Source organism: Lontra canadensis, unplaced genomic scaffold (assembly GCF_010015895.1).
Source record: "Lontra canadensis isolate GAN:19392208 unplaced genomic scaffold, GSC_riverotter_1.0 scaffold50, whole genome shotgun sequence".
NCBI classification, from domain to species: domain Eukaryota; kingdom Metazoa; phylum Chordata; class Mammalia; order Carnivora; family Mustelidae; genus Lontra; species Lontra canadensis.
The window spans coordinates 8,210,170-8,227,069 of NW_022631044.1; the positions used below are offsets into that span (position 1 = coordinate 8,210,170).

The 16,900-nt window shown below is 33.6% G+C and overlaps 1 protein-coding gene across 8 annotated transcripts in view; it reads left to right on the forward strand.

Annotated features, from left to right (window-relative positions):
* The window catches only part of VPS54 (VPS54 subunit of GARP complex), a 102,244-nt gene that overhangs the window by 45,398 nt on the left and 39,946 nt on the right, over nt 1–16,900 (forward strand). For all 8 annotated transcript variants that reach the window (XR_004384580.1, XM_032873788.1, XM_032873793.1 and 5 more), the window contains 4 exons: nt 1,601–1,732; nt 5,500–5,885; nt 13,772–13,898; nt 14,886–14,993. Coding sequence is in view for 7 of the 8 variants with exons in the window: in XM_032873788.1 (XP_032729679.1) it covers nt 1,601–1,732; nt 5,500–5,885; nt 13,772–13,898; nt 14,886–14,993 (753 nt within the window). In the remaining variant the exon portion in view is untranslated. The remainder of the gene's footprint in view (nt 1–1,600; nt 1,733–5,499; nt 5,886–13,771; nt 13,899–14,885; nt 14,994–16,900) is intronic.

Consider the following 16,900-nt stretch of genomic DNA (forward strand, 5'->3'; position numbering starts at 1 on the left):
CTTTGTTTCCACCTTAGTGCCTAGCATACAGGTTCCATCATCAGTAAATATTTATTGAATTAATCAATACTTTTAATTATACTAAAGCAGGGACTAAGAAATACACTCATGTCCCTAGTTAGATTTTCCCTATCACTTTATACTAATTTTTGGATATAGGTAAAATGGATCAGTAACTATAATAAAATAGAGCATAGAAATTAAGTAAGTTAAACCATGTTTCAGGCCTTATGCTAGGTACTGGAGATACAAAGATTAATTAGCTATAAATCCAGTCTTATAGGGATGTATGATCTCTAGGAGGTGATACATATATTTAATAAATAATTTTTGTGAAGTATGAGATACATAAATATATGTGGTATACATACTTATGTTCAGAGATGGAGTGACTCATGTGTTCAGAGATGGGGTAAGTGTTCATACAGAGATAACGTTTGCCCTTTTGATTTGGTTGTGTTCTCCAGGAAAATAGGAAGGCATTTCTAGGCAGAAAGCATGTACAAAGATAGTTAAGCACGAGAGGGTATGGAAGTTGAGTATTGTTAGAATGTAACTTGTAAATAGTGGGAGTGGCAAAATACAAATTGATGATGGAGTTCAAAGAAAATGAAGGGCCTTTGGGGCACCTGGGTGGCTCAGTCGGTTGAGTGTCTGCCTTCGGCTCAGGTCATGGTCCTGGGGTTCTAGGATCGAGCCCTGCATCGGACTGTCTGCTCAGCTGGAGAGCCTGCTTCTCCTCTTCCTTTGCCTGCCTCTCTCCCTGCTTGTGCTCTGTCTCTCTGTCAAATAAATAAATAAAATCTTAAAAAAAAAATGAAGTGCCTTTGATGCCCTTCTAAAGAGTTTGGTCCTTAGATCATGGGACTCCATTGAGAGATTTAAACAGAGAAGTTAATTCAGTGATACTTGCATTTTAAAAGTATATCTGACAGCAGTATAGGGGATGGATTGAGGAAGGACATGAGTAAATAGCCATTTACTGTAATCCAGAGATGATGAAGAGCTGCATTAATAAAATGCTATAGACGTAGAAGAGAGAGAGCATTCAAGTGTTATATAGAAAATATAATGTGTAGGACTTAGTGCCCAGATGGATATGGTATGTAAAGGAAAAAGAACGATCTTTTCATAAAATTGAATTTGTTCTGGTTTTAAAATTCAGTATATGTCTAATCTACAAAACTAATTTTGAAAGCATTTTAAGCAGGAGAAAGTAGAAAAATAAATATAGAGAACTTGATACTTGGCATTTTTAAAAAACTACTTCAGTGGGAAATAATACAGAAATTTTGATATAAGTAGGATATCTCCCTTTGGTGTGTGCCTGGTGGGACTGCATTAGTTAATTTGATTGCATGGTAATGGAATGATCGCCTCCATTGGTGAAGACAAAATACATTTTTCTATTTTTATGAGTATTTTTAGCTTGATGAAACACTATACATTTTTTATACAGATTTTTGTATAAATCAATGTATTACTTTTGCTGTTTATGCTTCAGATCTAAGTTAATCATCTTTAATGGTCTTAGGATGTTTGAAGGGATAATGGATATTAAAAAATGTTTATCTAATGAGGAAAATACATTTTTTAATAGATTTTTATGAAACCAGATTTTGCCTTGGACGATTCCTTAACTTTTAATTCAGTTTTACCATGGTCTCATTTTAATACTGCTGGTGGAAAAGGAAATCGTGATGCAGCTTCCTCAAAGTTGCTACAAGAAAAGGTAATTTCATTTTTACTTTTTTCCGTGTAGAAAACTTTATTCTGGTTAAGTGGTACCTTTTGTGTGGTTTCTGATTTAGTTATTTATTAAGGGCTATTTCTTTTAATTTTTTCATATTTTTTGTTACTGCCTTCAAATCTAACTGATAAAATAAGAGCATTTGATTCAGTGGAAAACAAGTTGTGCTGGTGAAAAAGAAGCTAATTGTTGGAGTGCTTCTTAATCTAAAATAGCAGTCGATGGAATTTCAGTTATCCCAAACAATATATTGACTAATTTTATATTCTTTATGATTTGAAGTATGGAAAACCAACTTTTGCTGTGGTACCATTTTTCCTTATTTCCACATCGTAGGGATGATTATTTTGGAGCAAAAATATGGTATTTGAAATATACAGTATTGTATTAAAAATTGCATTAAAGGGGGCCTGGGTGGCTCAGTGGGTTAAAGCCTCTGCCTTTGGCTCAGGTTGTGATCCCAGAGTCCTGGGGTCCTGGGATCAAGCCCTGCATCGGGCTCTCTGCTCAGCAGGGGGCCTGCTTCCCTTCCTCTCTGCCTGCCTCTCTGCCTATTTGTGATCTCTATCTGTCAAATAAATAAATACATAATCTTTAAAAAATTGCATTAAAAATACAATGCTGTAATTTTAGCTTTGCAAAGCCTAACCTTTTGCATGTTATTAGTCAGCAGTTTTTAAAAACTTTTACAATATTTTGTAATATGTTGAGAAGTCAATGTGTTACAGAGTTTTAAACATACCTTAACTCACATATCAAGAATCTTTTAAAACTAGAATAGGAAGTAAAGATTTTTTATTCCTGTTCTTTCTCAGCAGTTTAGAGCTTTTCTAAAACTGGTTTTAAACTGAGAAGAAAGCATTTTGTTTCAGGCTAGTGAGATCTCTTGGCATTCTGAAAACTTGTCTCAGGAAGACTATTCAATAAATGAGGTCTAGTAACTGAAGAAAAAACTAGTTTGGGGAGAAGAGGAGAAGAAATGTAGGGAAAGAATCATTGACTATTCCTTTTCCATAGTTGAAAATAAAAATGAAGTAATATTTCCTTTGGCAACATTTTTACCTATAAAGGTTTTCCTTGAGTAAGAACAAATTCATAAATCTGATGAAAATTATGGGTTTAGGGGCACAGACCTACTTGCAGATTGCTTTTTCACATTCCAATATATACCCTGTTAAAATAATACCTTAAAAGAAAAAAACAAAAGCCAATAAAAATCTCATCCTAGGGGCGCCTGGGTGGCTCAGTGGGTTGGGCCTCTGCTTTCGGCTCAGGTCCTGATCTCAGGGTCCTGAGATCGAGCACCGCACTGGGCTCTGTTTGGCGGGGATCCTGCTCCCCTCACCCCTACCGCCCCACCGCCTTGCCTCTCTGCCTACTTGTGATCTCTCTCTCTGTCAAATAAGTAAGTGAAATCTTTAAAAAAAGATCCTCAATACTAATCTTTCCTAATACTTTTAGGAAGACTAAAAATTGTTCTAGGAAATGAATTATGAAAATATTACGCTTTTTTTTTTTTTAAAGATTTTATTTATTTATTTGACAGAGAGATCACAAGCAGGCAGAGAGGCAGGCAGAAAGAGTGGGGGAAGCAGGCTCCTTGCTGAGCAGAGAGCCCCATGCAGGGCTTGATCCCAGGACCTGAGATCATGACCTGAGCCGAAGGCAGAGGCTTTAACCCACTAAGCCACCCAGGCTCCCGGAAAATATTACACTTTTGAAAAGAATGGATCAATGGAATATTGATAACTTGCAGAAATTTTTGAAGTTCAAGTGAAAGTCTTTTCATGGTAAATGTTTAGTTAAAGGATTAGAATTTGGTTTTTTGTTAAGTTGCAGAATCAGGTTTGTTATGTTTACATTCTGGGTCCTTATTCTACTCTCTTAGAAAAGGAATGGAAGAAATAATTCCAAGAGAACACTTTCATACTCACTATATGATTGATAAACAGCTGTTTTTATCTTGTGATTTTTAAAGAGAGGGGATGCTACAAAGAGGATTAGTTAATTTGTATCCCACTCTAGTGCTACCCAAAGTCCTGGCCTATGATGAAATAAGGAGCTTGCACTAGAATGTAAATCATTGCACTACTTCCTTTATTAAGAAGGTCTTTCTATGAAAAAATAATGCAGTGGGCTTAGTGATATAGTTGATTTACTTTCCAGCAAATACCTTATTTTATCATGGACCTGTTAAATAGTTAACAGACTGGCAGCAGCATATAAACCATATTTTCAATAGCAGTGTCCTGAAGGAGTTACATTCTCAAATTTCCTATTCTGAAAATTGAGTCCACTTTAGCTTACAAGGTACCCAAGTACCTTTGTCCCCATATTGCTTTTTGGGTAAATAAGTGAACAAGCCATGTTTAAGATGAAAAGAACAATACCAAAAGGGTATAATCTCAAGAGATTTAAACCATGGAAAAAATTCTTGTTTGTAACCTGTTGTATATTATAATAGATTACTGAAGGAGCCTTGTTGAAGATATGTGTTATCCTGCATGGTTTGAAGAAAATAGTCTTAGTGACCAAATACTATCTTCTAATCTTATGAGTCCTAAATGTTGAAAGTGCATTAACCCTTTAACACTGAATTCTCCTGAGATGTTGAGAGATAATGCCCAAAGTTTGAGCTATAGGTTGAAGAATCTAAAAGTTAAAAAGTGGGAGAGAAATGGAAAGATAATGTAGCCAAAAAAGGCATATGCAATTAGAAAGGAAGAAAAGGCAACTCAAGCTTTAGAAGTCCATATTTGAAATTAGAAAGCATTTTAATATATGTTGCTCTAGGAATTAATCTTGCTTGTGTTACAAATAAAATATATATGAACTCTTTTAAGGCATATGTCAAGCTTTTTAAGGGGAAAATATATTGGAAATAAATTTCCAATATATTGGAATTTTACAAATATGTGTGTGTGTGTGTATTTACAAATATATACTGAGTTTTACAAATTGGTTAAAGAATAATTTTTGAAATGCAAAATAAGCAGCCTTGAAAAAAAGTCCCAGTAAATTCTAGTATTTTCCATAATTTGTGACTGGATCATGAATCTGTCAGATTCTTTTGAGGCAGAGTGGTATGGTAGAAAGAGCTTCAGTTTTTGAGTCAGACAGGCTTAGGTTCAAATTTTAGTTTTCCCACTTACTAGCCATATGATCTTATTCAAATTATTTAATGTCTCTGAGCCTGTTTCCTCATCTGTAAAATAAGAATACTAATACCTGTATTCTAAGATTGTTAAAACTAGAAAATTATGTATATAAAATACGACTGCCTGGTACATAGAAAGAAGGAGTCAATAAATGGTAACTGTAATAAACTTCTAATCAGATGAGTGATGTGTGATGGTGTGGGGGTTAAGGAGATCATTCTGTCTCGGATCTGAGAACTTCTGAAACTACATTATAATCTCAGATGACTGTGGGGTACTCTTACTTTGTAGAAAGTAGTTGGTGTTTGGATGGCAGTAGTAGGAGCAGAGAAAGAAGGTAAATTGGCTACTTCTACTCTTTTGTCTTATATTTATTACTCTTTGGGTTGTTACCTTTCATCTCCCTTCCAGTTTATTTTGCCCAGTATCAAGAATCCCATAATCAAATAGTTCATATGATAGGATTTAAAATTGTTCAGACAATAGGATTTTAAAATAAAATTTAAAATTGTATCATTTTCAGAAAGTATTGGGATAGTCAAAGAAAGTAATCTTATAATACTCCGTGTTTTTTTTTTCTTCTTTCTTAAGCTGAGCCATTATCTGGATATTGTGGAAGTAAACATTGCTCACCAGATCTCTCTACGTTCTGAAGCATTTTTTCATGCAATGACCTCTCAACACGAATTGCAGGACTACCTCAAGAAAACTTCCCAGGCTGTAAAGATGCTTCGAGATAAGATTGCACAGATTGATAAAGTAATGTGTGAAGGATCACTACACATTTTAAGACTGGCACTTACCAGAAACAATTGTGTTAAAGTGTACAATAAACTCAAGTTAATGGCCACTGTACACCAGACTCAGCCTACAGTGCAGGTGTTGTTATCCACTTCTGAGTTTGTTGGAGCTTTGGACTTAATAGCAACAACACAGGAGGTTCTACAGCAGGAGCTTCAGGGCATTCACAGCTTCCGGTACGTCCTTTAAATAAGGGTTTAGAGATAATGTTAGCAGTTCTGAAAGGATAAATTTTAGTGTGTAATGTTAGCTGAGGAAGTGTGAATGTATGTAAGTTACATGAATATTTCTTCTTCCAGATTTATCTGTTTAGTAGTGTTATCATTGTGATATTTTAGTCTTAGTGAAACAAACGCTGTAAGCACCAGTATTTACAGAAACATTTGAATGGAGAAACAAAATTATATTTTTGATAGGTGGTACTAATGAAAGGCCAGTCATAACTTTGAAAATAACAATTTGAAAATGTTGAAATAGTTTTGTGTCAAGTTAGAAGATCAAGGTGCAGGAAGGAATGTCTAAAATTAAGTTCATTTTAAAAGTTCTTGAATAGGTTTTAAATTTGATAATTATTAAGTAGTTATTTAATAATGCAGTTACATATTTATATATAATATAATTATTTGCTAATTATTAAAATTAATTTCTAACTATCAGTGTTTATCACTGCAAAAAATTCCATATGGTGATGGAAAAGACCCAGTTTTTCCTGCATTCTTACATTTTGAAAATATTTTTAACCTTATGATTTTAGTTATTTCATGTGAGATGATGTCAAAATGTTTAATTTGTAGATAAACCAGATACAGGCCATCAAAATTTCATTCAGTTAAGCAGGCTTGCAGTGTCCTTGTAGAAGTCGCTCTGCTGGAAAACCCATCCAAACCTTACACTACTAAGTGACTATAAAGAAGTTGTATGGAAGATGTATTCTGTAACTTAATAGATACTTAATACAGTCTGGAAAAGTTAGCTTCAAAATAAATTTAACTGAGTTATAAATTCTTATTGACTAAGGATAAGTAATGGGAATATTTAGAATGAATTTTTTAAAAGGTGGCCCAAATTTAATGACATAAATGATTGATTGATTGATTCATTCATTCATTCATTCAAGACATGGTTACTGATTACCTTTACATGTCAGACACCAGGCAGATTATTGGGAATATTGCCATGAACAGAGCAGAGAGTGTTTTCACGATTTATTTGGCAGAATGAAGGAGACAGAAATGACTGGGTTGTCATCCTACAGTGCAATACTCTATGATGACGAATGTATAGATTGTTAGGGAGCTGTAACTTCAGGGGAGGAGCTTAATCTAGACTTGGATGTCTAGATTTTTAGTTTCCCTTTTAGCTCTGAAATTGTAAATATTCTGGTTTTTGAATGTCTGAATGGGATGTATTTTTATTTTTTACTTTTATTTTTTAAAAAATATTTTCTTTGAGAGAGAACACATGTGGTGGTCGGGGGAGAGGGACAGAGGGAGAGAAGCAGACCCCGAGCTGAGCAGGGAGCCTGAGGCAGTGTTCTATAGCAGGACCCTGAGATCATGCATGATTTAACCTGAAGACAGAGGCTTAACTGACTGAACCACCCAGGTGCCCCTATTTTTACTTTTTTAAAAGGTTTTATTAGTTGAGGGGCAGAAGAGGAGGGAGAGGGATAAACAGACTCTGCAGTGAGTGCAGAGCCCTACATGGGGCTCAGTCTCAGGACCCGGAGATCATAACCTGTGCTGAAACCGAGAGTCCAATGCTTAACTGACTGAGCCACCCAGGCACCCTTGAAGGTATTTTTAAATAAATACTAATTTTGTCACTTTCATTGGTCTTTCACTGTATAATGTCATGAATGTTGATAAATATTGGGAGCTCATTCTATACAGTGCTTTTATCCTCTGTATAGGACAGCGCTGAGAAATAAATGAAAGATTGGGGGCAGGTTGGTGGGGCAGTCAGTTAAGCATCTGCCTTCAGCTCAGGTCATAATCCCAGCATTCTGGGATCGAACCCTGCATTGGGCATAATCATTTTAATAACTAAGAACACAGTTAACATCACTGATGCTTATAAGTAGACAAGAGACCTACATTACACATTATCTTGTGATGTTGAGATAAGGACATTCAAATGCAAGTTTGATACAGAAGTTTTATTGTGGGCCTAACAAATATCTGAACCTTATCTTGCAGATTTTGAAATAGAGAATCTTCAGTTGCTTTGAAATTCAGGGATATAATGTTCTTTGCTTTCTTATTATAAAGGTTTATGTAGAAACTCAGTTTTCATCATTGTTGTTAACTTTTTTCCTTTCTATTTACTACCACCATTCTACAACCATCACCACTGTAAAACCTAAGAGCACTTTTTGAATGGTAGTCTGTACCATGTACTGTGCAAAGTATTTTGCATATGTTATTTGGCTCCGTCCACCCCCCAAAAACCTCTATAAGTAGTCTTATCCTTATTTTAATAGATAAGGAAATTGAAGCATAGAAAGTCTTACATAACTTGCTCCAAGTCATACAGCAAGTTACAAAACAGTAGAGTTGAGATTCAACCCAGGTCTCATCTGACCTGAGAGCTATGTATGCTTTTTAATATATTTGATTGAGGATATATGGAATCTCAAAAAAACCTCTCTGTATGTCAATGCTGATTTTATAGTGCGGTAGATGTTAACTTGTGGGCAGTTGGGTTATAAGTTCGCAGTTGAGTTATATGTCCATTGAGCCAGGACTTACCATGGTAGTTGATAACAATTAATGAAACTAGTTTGTTTTCTAGTCATAATAAGACTTTTTTTTCCTTTTTTTGGGAGGGTGGGGGAGAAAAGGTGGAAAACAGAGTTAATTATAAGTTCCAGCTTATTACATGGTTTCACTCATCAGAGGTCACCTTGGGATTCCATTTAAGGGATTTTTGTTATTGGAAGTTATAAAAAAGTAAGATATTCTTCGATCCTGGTATAATCTTCCATAATTTAGATCTTCACAACAGTATGGTAAGAAAACATCCACATTGTATGCTCTGGGATGAAGCCAAAAAGCAGATGTGCTGCTATTTGATGAAGCTAGTATTATAGTACAGTTAATTGATATATAAGTTGCTCTGATAAAAGCAGCACAGAGATTTTTGTAGTGAACATACAACTTACTAGAAGGTCTGAATTAATGTACACATTGAGACATATCAAAGTAGAAAGTCTTGGAACTGTCCTAATTTATGTAGTTAGATATATGAACCTATATACTTTTTCAGAATGTGGTATTTTAGTTACTTGTTGTTTCAGTAGATTTCTTTTATCACTCTAAATTACAGTATGTGATTATTAGTATACGTAATTTTAAACTTAGCACATTTTTGTTTATTAAATAATTTTGATATGGTTAATAATGTGCAGGCCATTATTATTGCAGCTATTACCAAAGTCACCAAGACTTAAAAAAGATAAATAGGTGAATCTTGTAGAACATTATAATTCTGGAAATTTTGTTTAAGAATTTGTTTAGACAAATCTTTATTTATTATTCTGATACTCAGACATCAGTAAGATACTGTCATCTAGATTGCCCACCATAATTCTTTGTTGGGATTTGTTGAAGACTATTCATACCCGAAGGTAGCATATACCTGAGTGTTAACCTTTGGTCTGTATTGAAACGGAACCAAAGATCTTCATAATAATCGGCTGAGAACCAAGCAACATTAAAGTTATGTGTAGCTTTATATCCTACTCTGTTGCTGCTTTTTAAAAAACTTACTGAAAGTTCAAACATACACAGAAACAGGAAATTACATGAAGAGAACTATATAAAGCTGGGTAAATTTGAGTTATCACATGTGAGTTACCAGCTCATGGCCAGCTTTGTCTTTTCTATACCCCCTACTCCTAGTTTATTTTGAAACAAATCCAAACATCATTCTACTTCTTTGGCAAATATTTCATTATGTATATTTGAAAGATAAAGATATTTTAAAATACAATATTCATATTTTTAAAAAGCTAGCCATTGTTCAAATCAAATTTTCATGTCTCAAATTTCTTTTTTTTATGTGTTTATTGAAATCAGGATCCAAATAATACCTATACATTGTGATTGATATTTCTCTGTGTTTTTTTTTTTTTTGGTTGATATATATATCAACATCTTTTGATATATACTTCCTCATTCTCATTTTCTCCCTTTCAAGAAATTGAGTTATGGGGCGCCTGGGTGGCTCAGTGGGTTAAAGATCAGGTCATGATCCCAGGGTCCTGGGATCCAGCTGGGCATCGGCATTGGCATTGGGCATCGGGCTCTCAGCTCAGCAGGGAGCCTGCTTCCCTTCCTCTCTCTCTGCCTGCCTCTCTGCCTACTTGTGATCTCTGTCTGTCAAATAAATAATAAATAAAATCTTTAAAGAAAAGAAATTGAGTTATTTATCTTACAAAGCTTTTCACAGTCTAGATTTTGCCAGCTGCATCTCCATGTTTAAGCACATTTTTCTTTTGCCTATATTTTCTGTAAACTGCTAGTTAGAATTAAAGGCTTGATTAGATTTAAGGTTTACTTTTTGGCAGGAGCACCTAATAAGTCACGGTGTGTATTTCAGCCAAGAGGCATATATCTAGGGGAGGTTAGTGGGGGGCGATATTAATTGGGTGATGGGCATTAGGAGGGCACTTGATGTAATGAGCAGACGGTGTTATATGCAACTGATGAGTCACTAAATTCTACTTTGAAACTAATAAAAAAAGATACTTTTATCTCAGCAAAAGAGATGATATTATTGTAACATTTCACTAGGCATTTATATTTAAGTAAAAGAAAAGATTCCAAATCCTAAAGAAAAGGCATATATCTGGTTGTTTCTCTTTTTATGATATTACCAGCCATTTGATGAACATTGCCTAGACTTATTATCTCATTATGGGTTACATGTAATAATGATATTCTAATTCTGTACTTCCTTAATCGTTTATGAATTTGGAATATTTCTATAAAGTTATATTTGTCCATAACAATTTGATAACACTTAAGGACAGTTCTTACAAGGCGAGGCAGGATGATGTTTTAGATTCCTTTTTTTTTAATTTGGCAGTTTTAAAATTAACGAATTGAAAATCTAGCATCTTCCAAAGGTAACTGATGATTTTTAAAAGTTATATTTTTATAAACATGAATTTATATATATTTGAAGTAAGTTTTTTTGCTATTTTTATTTTTGTCAGCGTTCAGATTATTCTGTCTTTTGTAGGCTCAAGTTCATTTTTGTGGTATTTTACATGATTCCAGGAGCTTTTGATTGGTAGTTTTCTTACTTTGTGTTATGATTAGATGTTCATATTCTTTTTCTGTCCCAGACTTGTAATCCACCATTTTCCTAAGGAGCACTAGTTTCTTTTAGTAGGAAATGGTATTTAAAAATTACAGTCTGGGTAGCAGATGTGTTCCTTGGTATTGGATTGGTCATTATCTTTAGGCCTTTGTAGTGGACAGAGCTAGAAAACAGGTTTCCTTTTTAAAGAAAAAATTTGAGTTCATATTGGTATTTCCATTTAAATTCAGGACCATAAAGTTTTTACTTCATTAATCTTATATATGTATACAGGCTTTTGAAAACTGCGGCTCCGAAGGACATTAAAACACAATTACTCATTTGCTTTATCCCACAATATACATAGAGTGCTCTCAGAACTAACAGTATTATTGCTACAAACATGGAGGATTTCTTCCTCTTCTTTTCCTTAAGCTATATCCCTGTGGAATAAGTGGATTAATTTCTATGTTTTAAAGTCACTTGAAATAATTCTTCTTTATATACATTTGCTGCTAACTTGATGTGCTGTTAAGTTCATTTGTTTCATTTGCTCTTAATATTTAAGGGTTGAAATTTTTAAATATAACGTTGTGCTAGAACTATGTTAAGTAGTTATGTGGTTCCAAAGTCAAATTTCTGAAACAAAGGATGGTCAAAGAAATTTAACTTCTCTCTGGTTCCTTCCTTCCTACCTACTCTATAGGTCACCATTTTAAAAAGTTTTAATTTACATTTATCCGTCATCCATCCAGCCATCTCTCTTTCTGTCCCTACTCTTAGATAAGCATTAGTATACTGTATTACTTTTCTCTTCCTTGCTATTTTCATCTTTACAGTACACCTGGGGATCACTCTATAGTCTGCCTTCTAAGTGGCAGCTGTCTCTGCAAGGGGGCAAGAATTGGTTCTTGAAGGGTGAAAAAAATTGGATGTTATAATGGCTTGTGGCCCTCCAAAGGGCCAAGGTACATAAACAGATATACACTCTATCTGTGATATTAAGTATATGTATGGGGTGATTAGGAATAAAAATATCTAAAAGAACTTCTGGGGGCAACAATGAAAAAAAAAGATTGAAAAACTGCTCTGTAGCAGTATATAGTATATTAATTGGTATTCTTCAGTTCTTTTAAAAGTATATAGTGTCTGTTACAGGATAGTTAACTAACTTCCATTGGTCAACATTTGTGTGGTTTCTATTCCCTTAGGGTTATGAACAGTGCTACAATGTAATGTGTGTTCTTTTTGTATTTTTATGAGTGTGTCTTTGATACAGATGCTGAGAAGTGAGATTCCAAGGTCAAAGGTTAATTGCCTATGTAATTTTGCTAGACAGAGCCAAATTTCCGTTATGGCAATGTTTTAGTTTGTACTAGTGTGTATGTTAGAAATTAGCTTATTGTAAGATGTTAGTGCCGTTTATGAGAATCTTATTAGTCTTCTAATTAGCTGTAAGAAATACAATTTTTATACTGCAAAATGCAAATTTATGTTATTTCACTTATCAGATGTTTTTCAAAATTATCACTATACTGCTTACCATATGCTGTTTGTATAAGAACAATGGATCTGTCTAAAAGGTCCTATGGTTTAAAAAGTTTTTTTTTTTAAATGTTTTTTTTAAAAAATGTGCTGTATCTGGTCTTACTAAAGACAGTTTCTGACATTTGTTTTTCAAGTTAACGGAGTAGATGTATCTTTAAATGCTTTTTATTCAATAATGTCTAAATTTAAGATAAAATTTAAATTTAGACATTTAAATATACATGTTTTAAAATTGCACCATAAGTAGAGCTTTAAAAAAATTTTTATAACGTATAAACAGATTTCTCATTGGCCTATTTTACTTAATTTTTGAACTACTTTGGACCAACTAGATTACCCATTGTTTTTATGAAGCTATTAGATTATATGGTGAAGATCCCTTCATATATGAAGGTAATGATCCCGAGGGCCCTCCAGAGCAGGGACTGCATGGATGGGATCCTTCTTGTCCTTTGGATACTGCATGCTTTCTCTAGGGAAAGTGTTCCAAATCCTGTTAGTCATATTTGCCTTTACCACCCCCACAACTTTGCCCATTTGATTAGAGTCCTTCTTACTCCAGTCCTACTAAGATCTATAAATATTAGAGGTAGATTAAAAAGAAATATTATATTTTATGAGGAAAAAGTTCCAAGAATAGACTGTTGCTTAGTATTTTTATATTTCTAATCTTGTGTTCTGATGACTTGATGACTTCCAGTATAATGACCTGAGGGAAATTGCACAGTAACTCACACTGTTCATAACAGAGATTGAATTGAGTCAGTCTGTCCCTATAGTCCTCATGTATTTATACCCATCCCAAGAGGGCCATAGTAGACACTTGTATTTGTGGAATAAATGAATGTCTGGGAGCTACTGACATTGCTATTCCACAAATGGTTAATTAGGAAAGGACTTTAGAATATCTGAATAGTTTGTCTGTGAAAAGCAGACAAAAAAGCAGTCATGAAATTTCTAGAACCATGTTCTCTGTGATACATTTAAGTGTTTGGAGGTTCAACATGTAAATAAAAAAGAGGATTTGGGAGATGATGTGAAACTATCGCAGTTATTTTTGTTAAGTTAAAAGATTCCATTTTACTGAAATACCACATTATTGCACAAATACTGTCAAATAGAAGAGTTTTTCCAACTAGTTTCCTTGATGGGTGGAGTGAATTGGGTTTTTAATGAATATATGTCACATTTTCCTCTTCCTTTGTAGGCATTTGGGATCACAACTTTGTGAGTTAGAAAAACTGATAGATAAAATGATGATTGCAGAATTTTCTACTTATTCTCACAGTGACTTAAACAGACCACTGGAAGATGATTGTCAAATTTTAGAAGAGGTATGTGCTTTGAACTCTGGATAAAATTGATGACATTGTTTACTGTTAACTCCTAATAATCTTAGTTTAGAACACATTCTTCTCTGATTATAGTCAGCAAAATTATCTTAAATTTCAAGCTGAGACTTCAGTGAAGTCCTTCACTTTATGTGACTTTAGCAAACACCATAATTGTTCATTATCCTGTGAAGTTAGAGAATAAGGTAATTTTATACCTTAATTAGATATTGGATTTAGGGGCGCCTGGCTGGCTTAGTGGGTTAAAGCCTCTGCCTTCGGTTCAGGTCATGATCTCAGGGTCCTGGGATCAAGCTCCACATTGGGCTCTCTGCCCCTTGGGGAGCCTGCTTCCTCCTCACTCTCTGCCTGCCTCTCTGCCTACTTGTGATCTCTGTCTGTCAAATAAATAAATAAAATCTTAAAAATTAAAAAAAAAAAGAAATTATATTTAAAATGAGGTCTTACATATCCAGGCTTCCCTTTTCTGCTGCCTTTTCAATGCTGATTATTGCCAAGAACTAGTAAAGAATCCAGAAGCCCTGATAGCAGCCTATTAAAGAGATTTTTGTGTGTGTTCATAGTTAATCCCCTACAAATAGTCCCGTCATCATTTTAGTCTTCTTGACCAACTAACTAAAAATCACAGGACTCATGGAGTGTTTATAGGTCATCAGGTTTTGAGAAGGATACTTTCTAGCTACTTGTTCGAAACTAGGCCAAAATGTACCTATATTGTTTTACCCCCAAACCAGCTGCATTTGATCACTGTAGTGCATTAGAATTGACCTGTTTTAAAATAGTGACTCCAGTAATCTGATGATAAGATTGCTGTGAAAAGGTTTTTTTAGGCTTCTAGAAAATACCATATACAGGGTAGAGGTCTAAGGATCAAATAATAAAATAAAACGTTTGATGTTGCATATTTCTGCTTCTGAGTGAGATTATTTTATATTTAAATTGTGAAATTCCATGTTTTTATTTTAATAGGAAAGACTTGTATCTCTTGTATTTGGACTTTTAAAACAAAGAAAACTTAATTTTTTAGAAATCTATAGTGAAGAAATGATTATTACAGCAAAGAATATCATTAAACAGGTAATTATACAAATTATACATTTTTATTTGATGTATTTTGGTCTAGACTTTTATTGTTTATTTTTACATGATCCTAGTGATAATATATGCAGTTATAATAGTAACATTTTCTTATTTATTTAAAAACTCAATATATGGAAAAATAGAAGAAAAAATAGTCTTACCAGCTGAAAGATTATCACTGTAAGGATATTTCTAAGTTAAAAAAAAAGACTGTTTCTAAGTGTAAATTGTTACTGATGTTTTTCTTTGTTGCTATCATACTGTATATATGATTTTGAATTGTACATATATTTCAGTTAGAATCATAAGAAGAATTTTCTCATATAAGCCCTTCAGAAAGATAATTTTTGATGGTTATATAAAATTCCATCAACATATTATGCCTTCCTCTCATGAATATTCAAGCTGTTTTCAGTTTGGTATTGTAGAACACTGTGACACACATCTTTGGTTTAAAGTTTTGTGTGGTTTTCCATAGTTAAGACGATTTTCTTATAGCTAATTCCTAGAAGGGGAATTATTGGTCAGAGTGAAAAGTACTTTTAAATTATTTGACAGAACTGAATTGCTTTCTAAAAAGAATTTACCAAATACACCCTCACCATCAATAGTTAAATGCTTATTTCCTCTGATCCTTATCTCAGAAATGATAATTGTAAACTAAAATCTTGTTTAAGTCTTTCCTCATCTTTGTTTTGCCTTTTTACTCACATATCATTAACAAAACTTCAGTTTTTCTAATTATGAAAAAGAACAATTTTAAATATATTTATTAGGCTTAACGATCATCATCATTAGGCTGAATGTACATTTCTGAGTTTTTAATATTTAAATAAAACAAGCCAAAAAAAAGATTATAATCACCCCATCTTTTACGTCTTTCAAACACTGATTAAAACACTTTATTTTAAAATTGTTACAATTTTCAAAAATTGTTGACAATAGCTAGAAGCACTAAATATATGCACATATTAGGATTCAGCAGTTCTGTTCCTAGGTATTTACCCAACAGAAATTCATAAGTTTACCAAAGACAGCATAGAATTTCATGGCAGCACTATTGGTAATAAAAAACTAGAAAAACCCAAATTCTTTTTTTTTTTTTAAACCCAAATTCTGTCATCAGTAGAAAAGTTAATAGAGTTGTGGTGTATTTATATGACTGAATACTATACAGTAATGAGAATGAAGTAATCACATGAAGCAACATGGGTGCATATCACAAACATGATGTGGAGCCAAAGAAACCAGACACAAAGGGGTATACACTATATGATTACACTTTTGTAAAATTTGAACATAGAACTAATCTGAGGTCTTAGAAATCAAAGTAGTAGTGTCTTTTGGGAGGAAGTAGTGAGTAGGAGGGAGCATGAGAGGGGCTTACTGGCTGTGTTCAATTTCATGATCTGAGTTCTCACTACACAAGTGTACTTCTTTATAAAAAATTGCTGAGCTATGAGCATAATTTGTGTAGTTTTCTGGATGTAGTACTTTGAAACAAATTGTTACAGGATTGCTGTGTTGTAATTCCTAGGATTCTCCTGAAGTCTAAGCATTTTTTAAAAGTTAAACTGTTGTGTATACTGCAGAAAACATAACCCCCAAATGAATTTCTTTCGGAATTTTAATATGGGGCTTATACCTTGTTCCTAAGAATTACAATTCTGGGTGTTTTGTTTGTTTGGTGTATGGTTTTGAATAGTTTTAAGTAGTAGGTGATTTTAATTAATACCATTCAAGCATACCCTGAAATATTATTTAATAGATTATGGATATATGTTTTTTAATACACCTTGAGGTATATATGAGACGCAAGAGAAGTCTGGTGAAGTAATGCTAACAGTCACTGAGGTCATTTTTTTTCATTGAGATCATGTTCAATATACAAATGAGCCATGTAG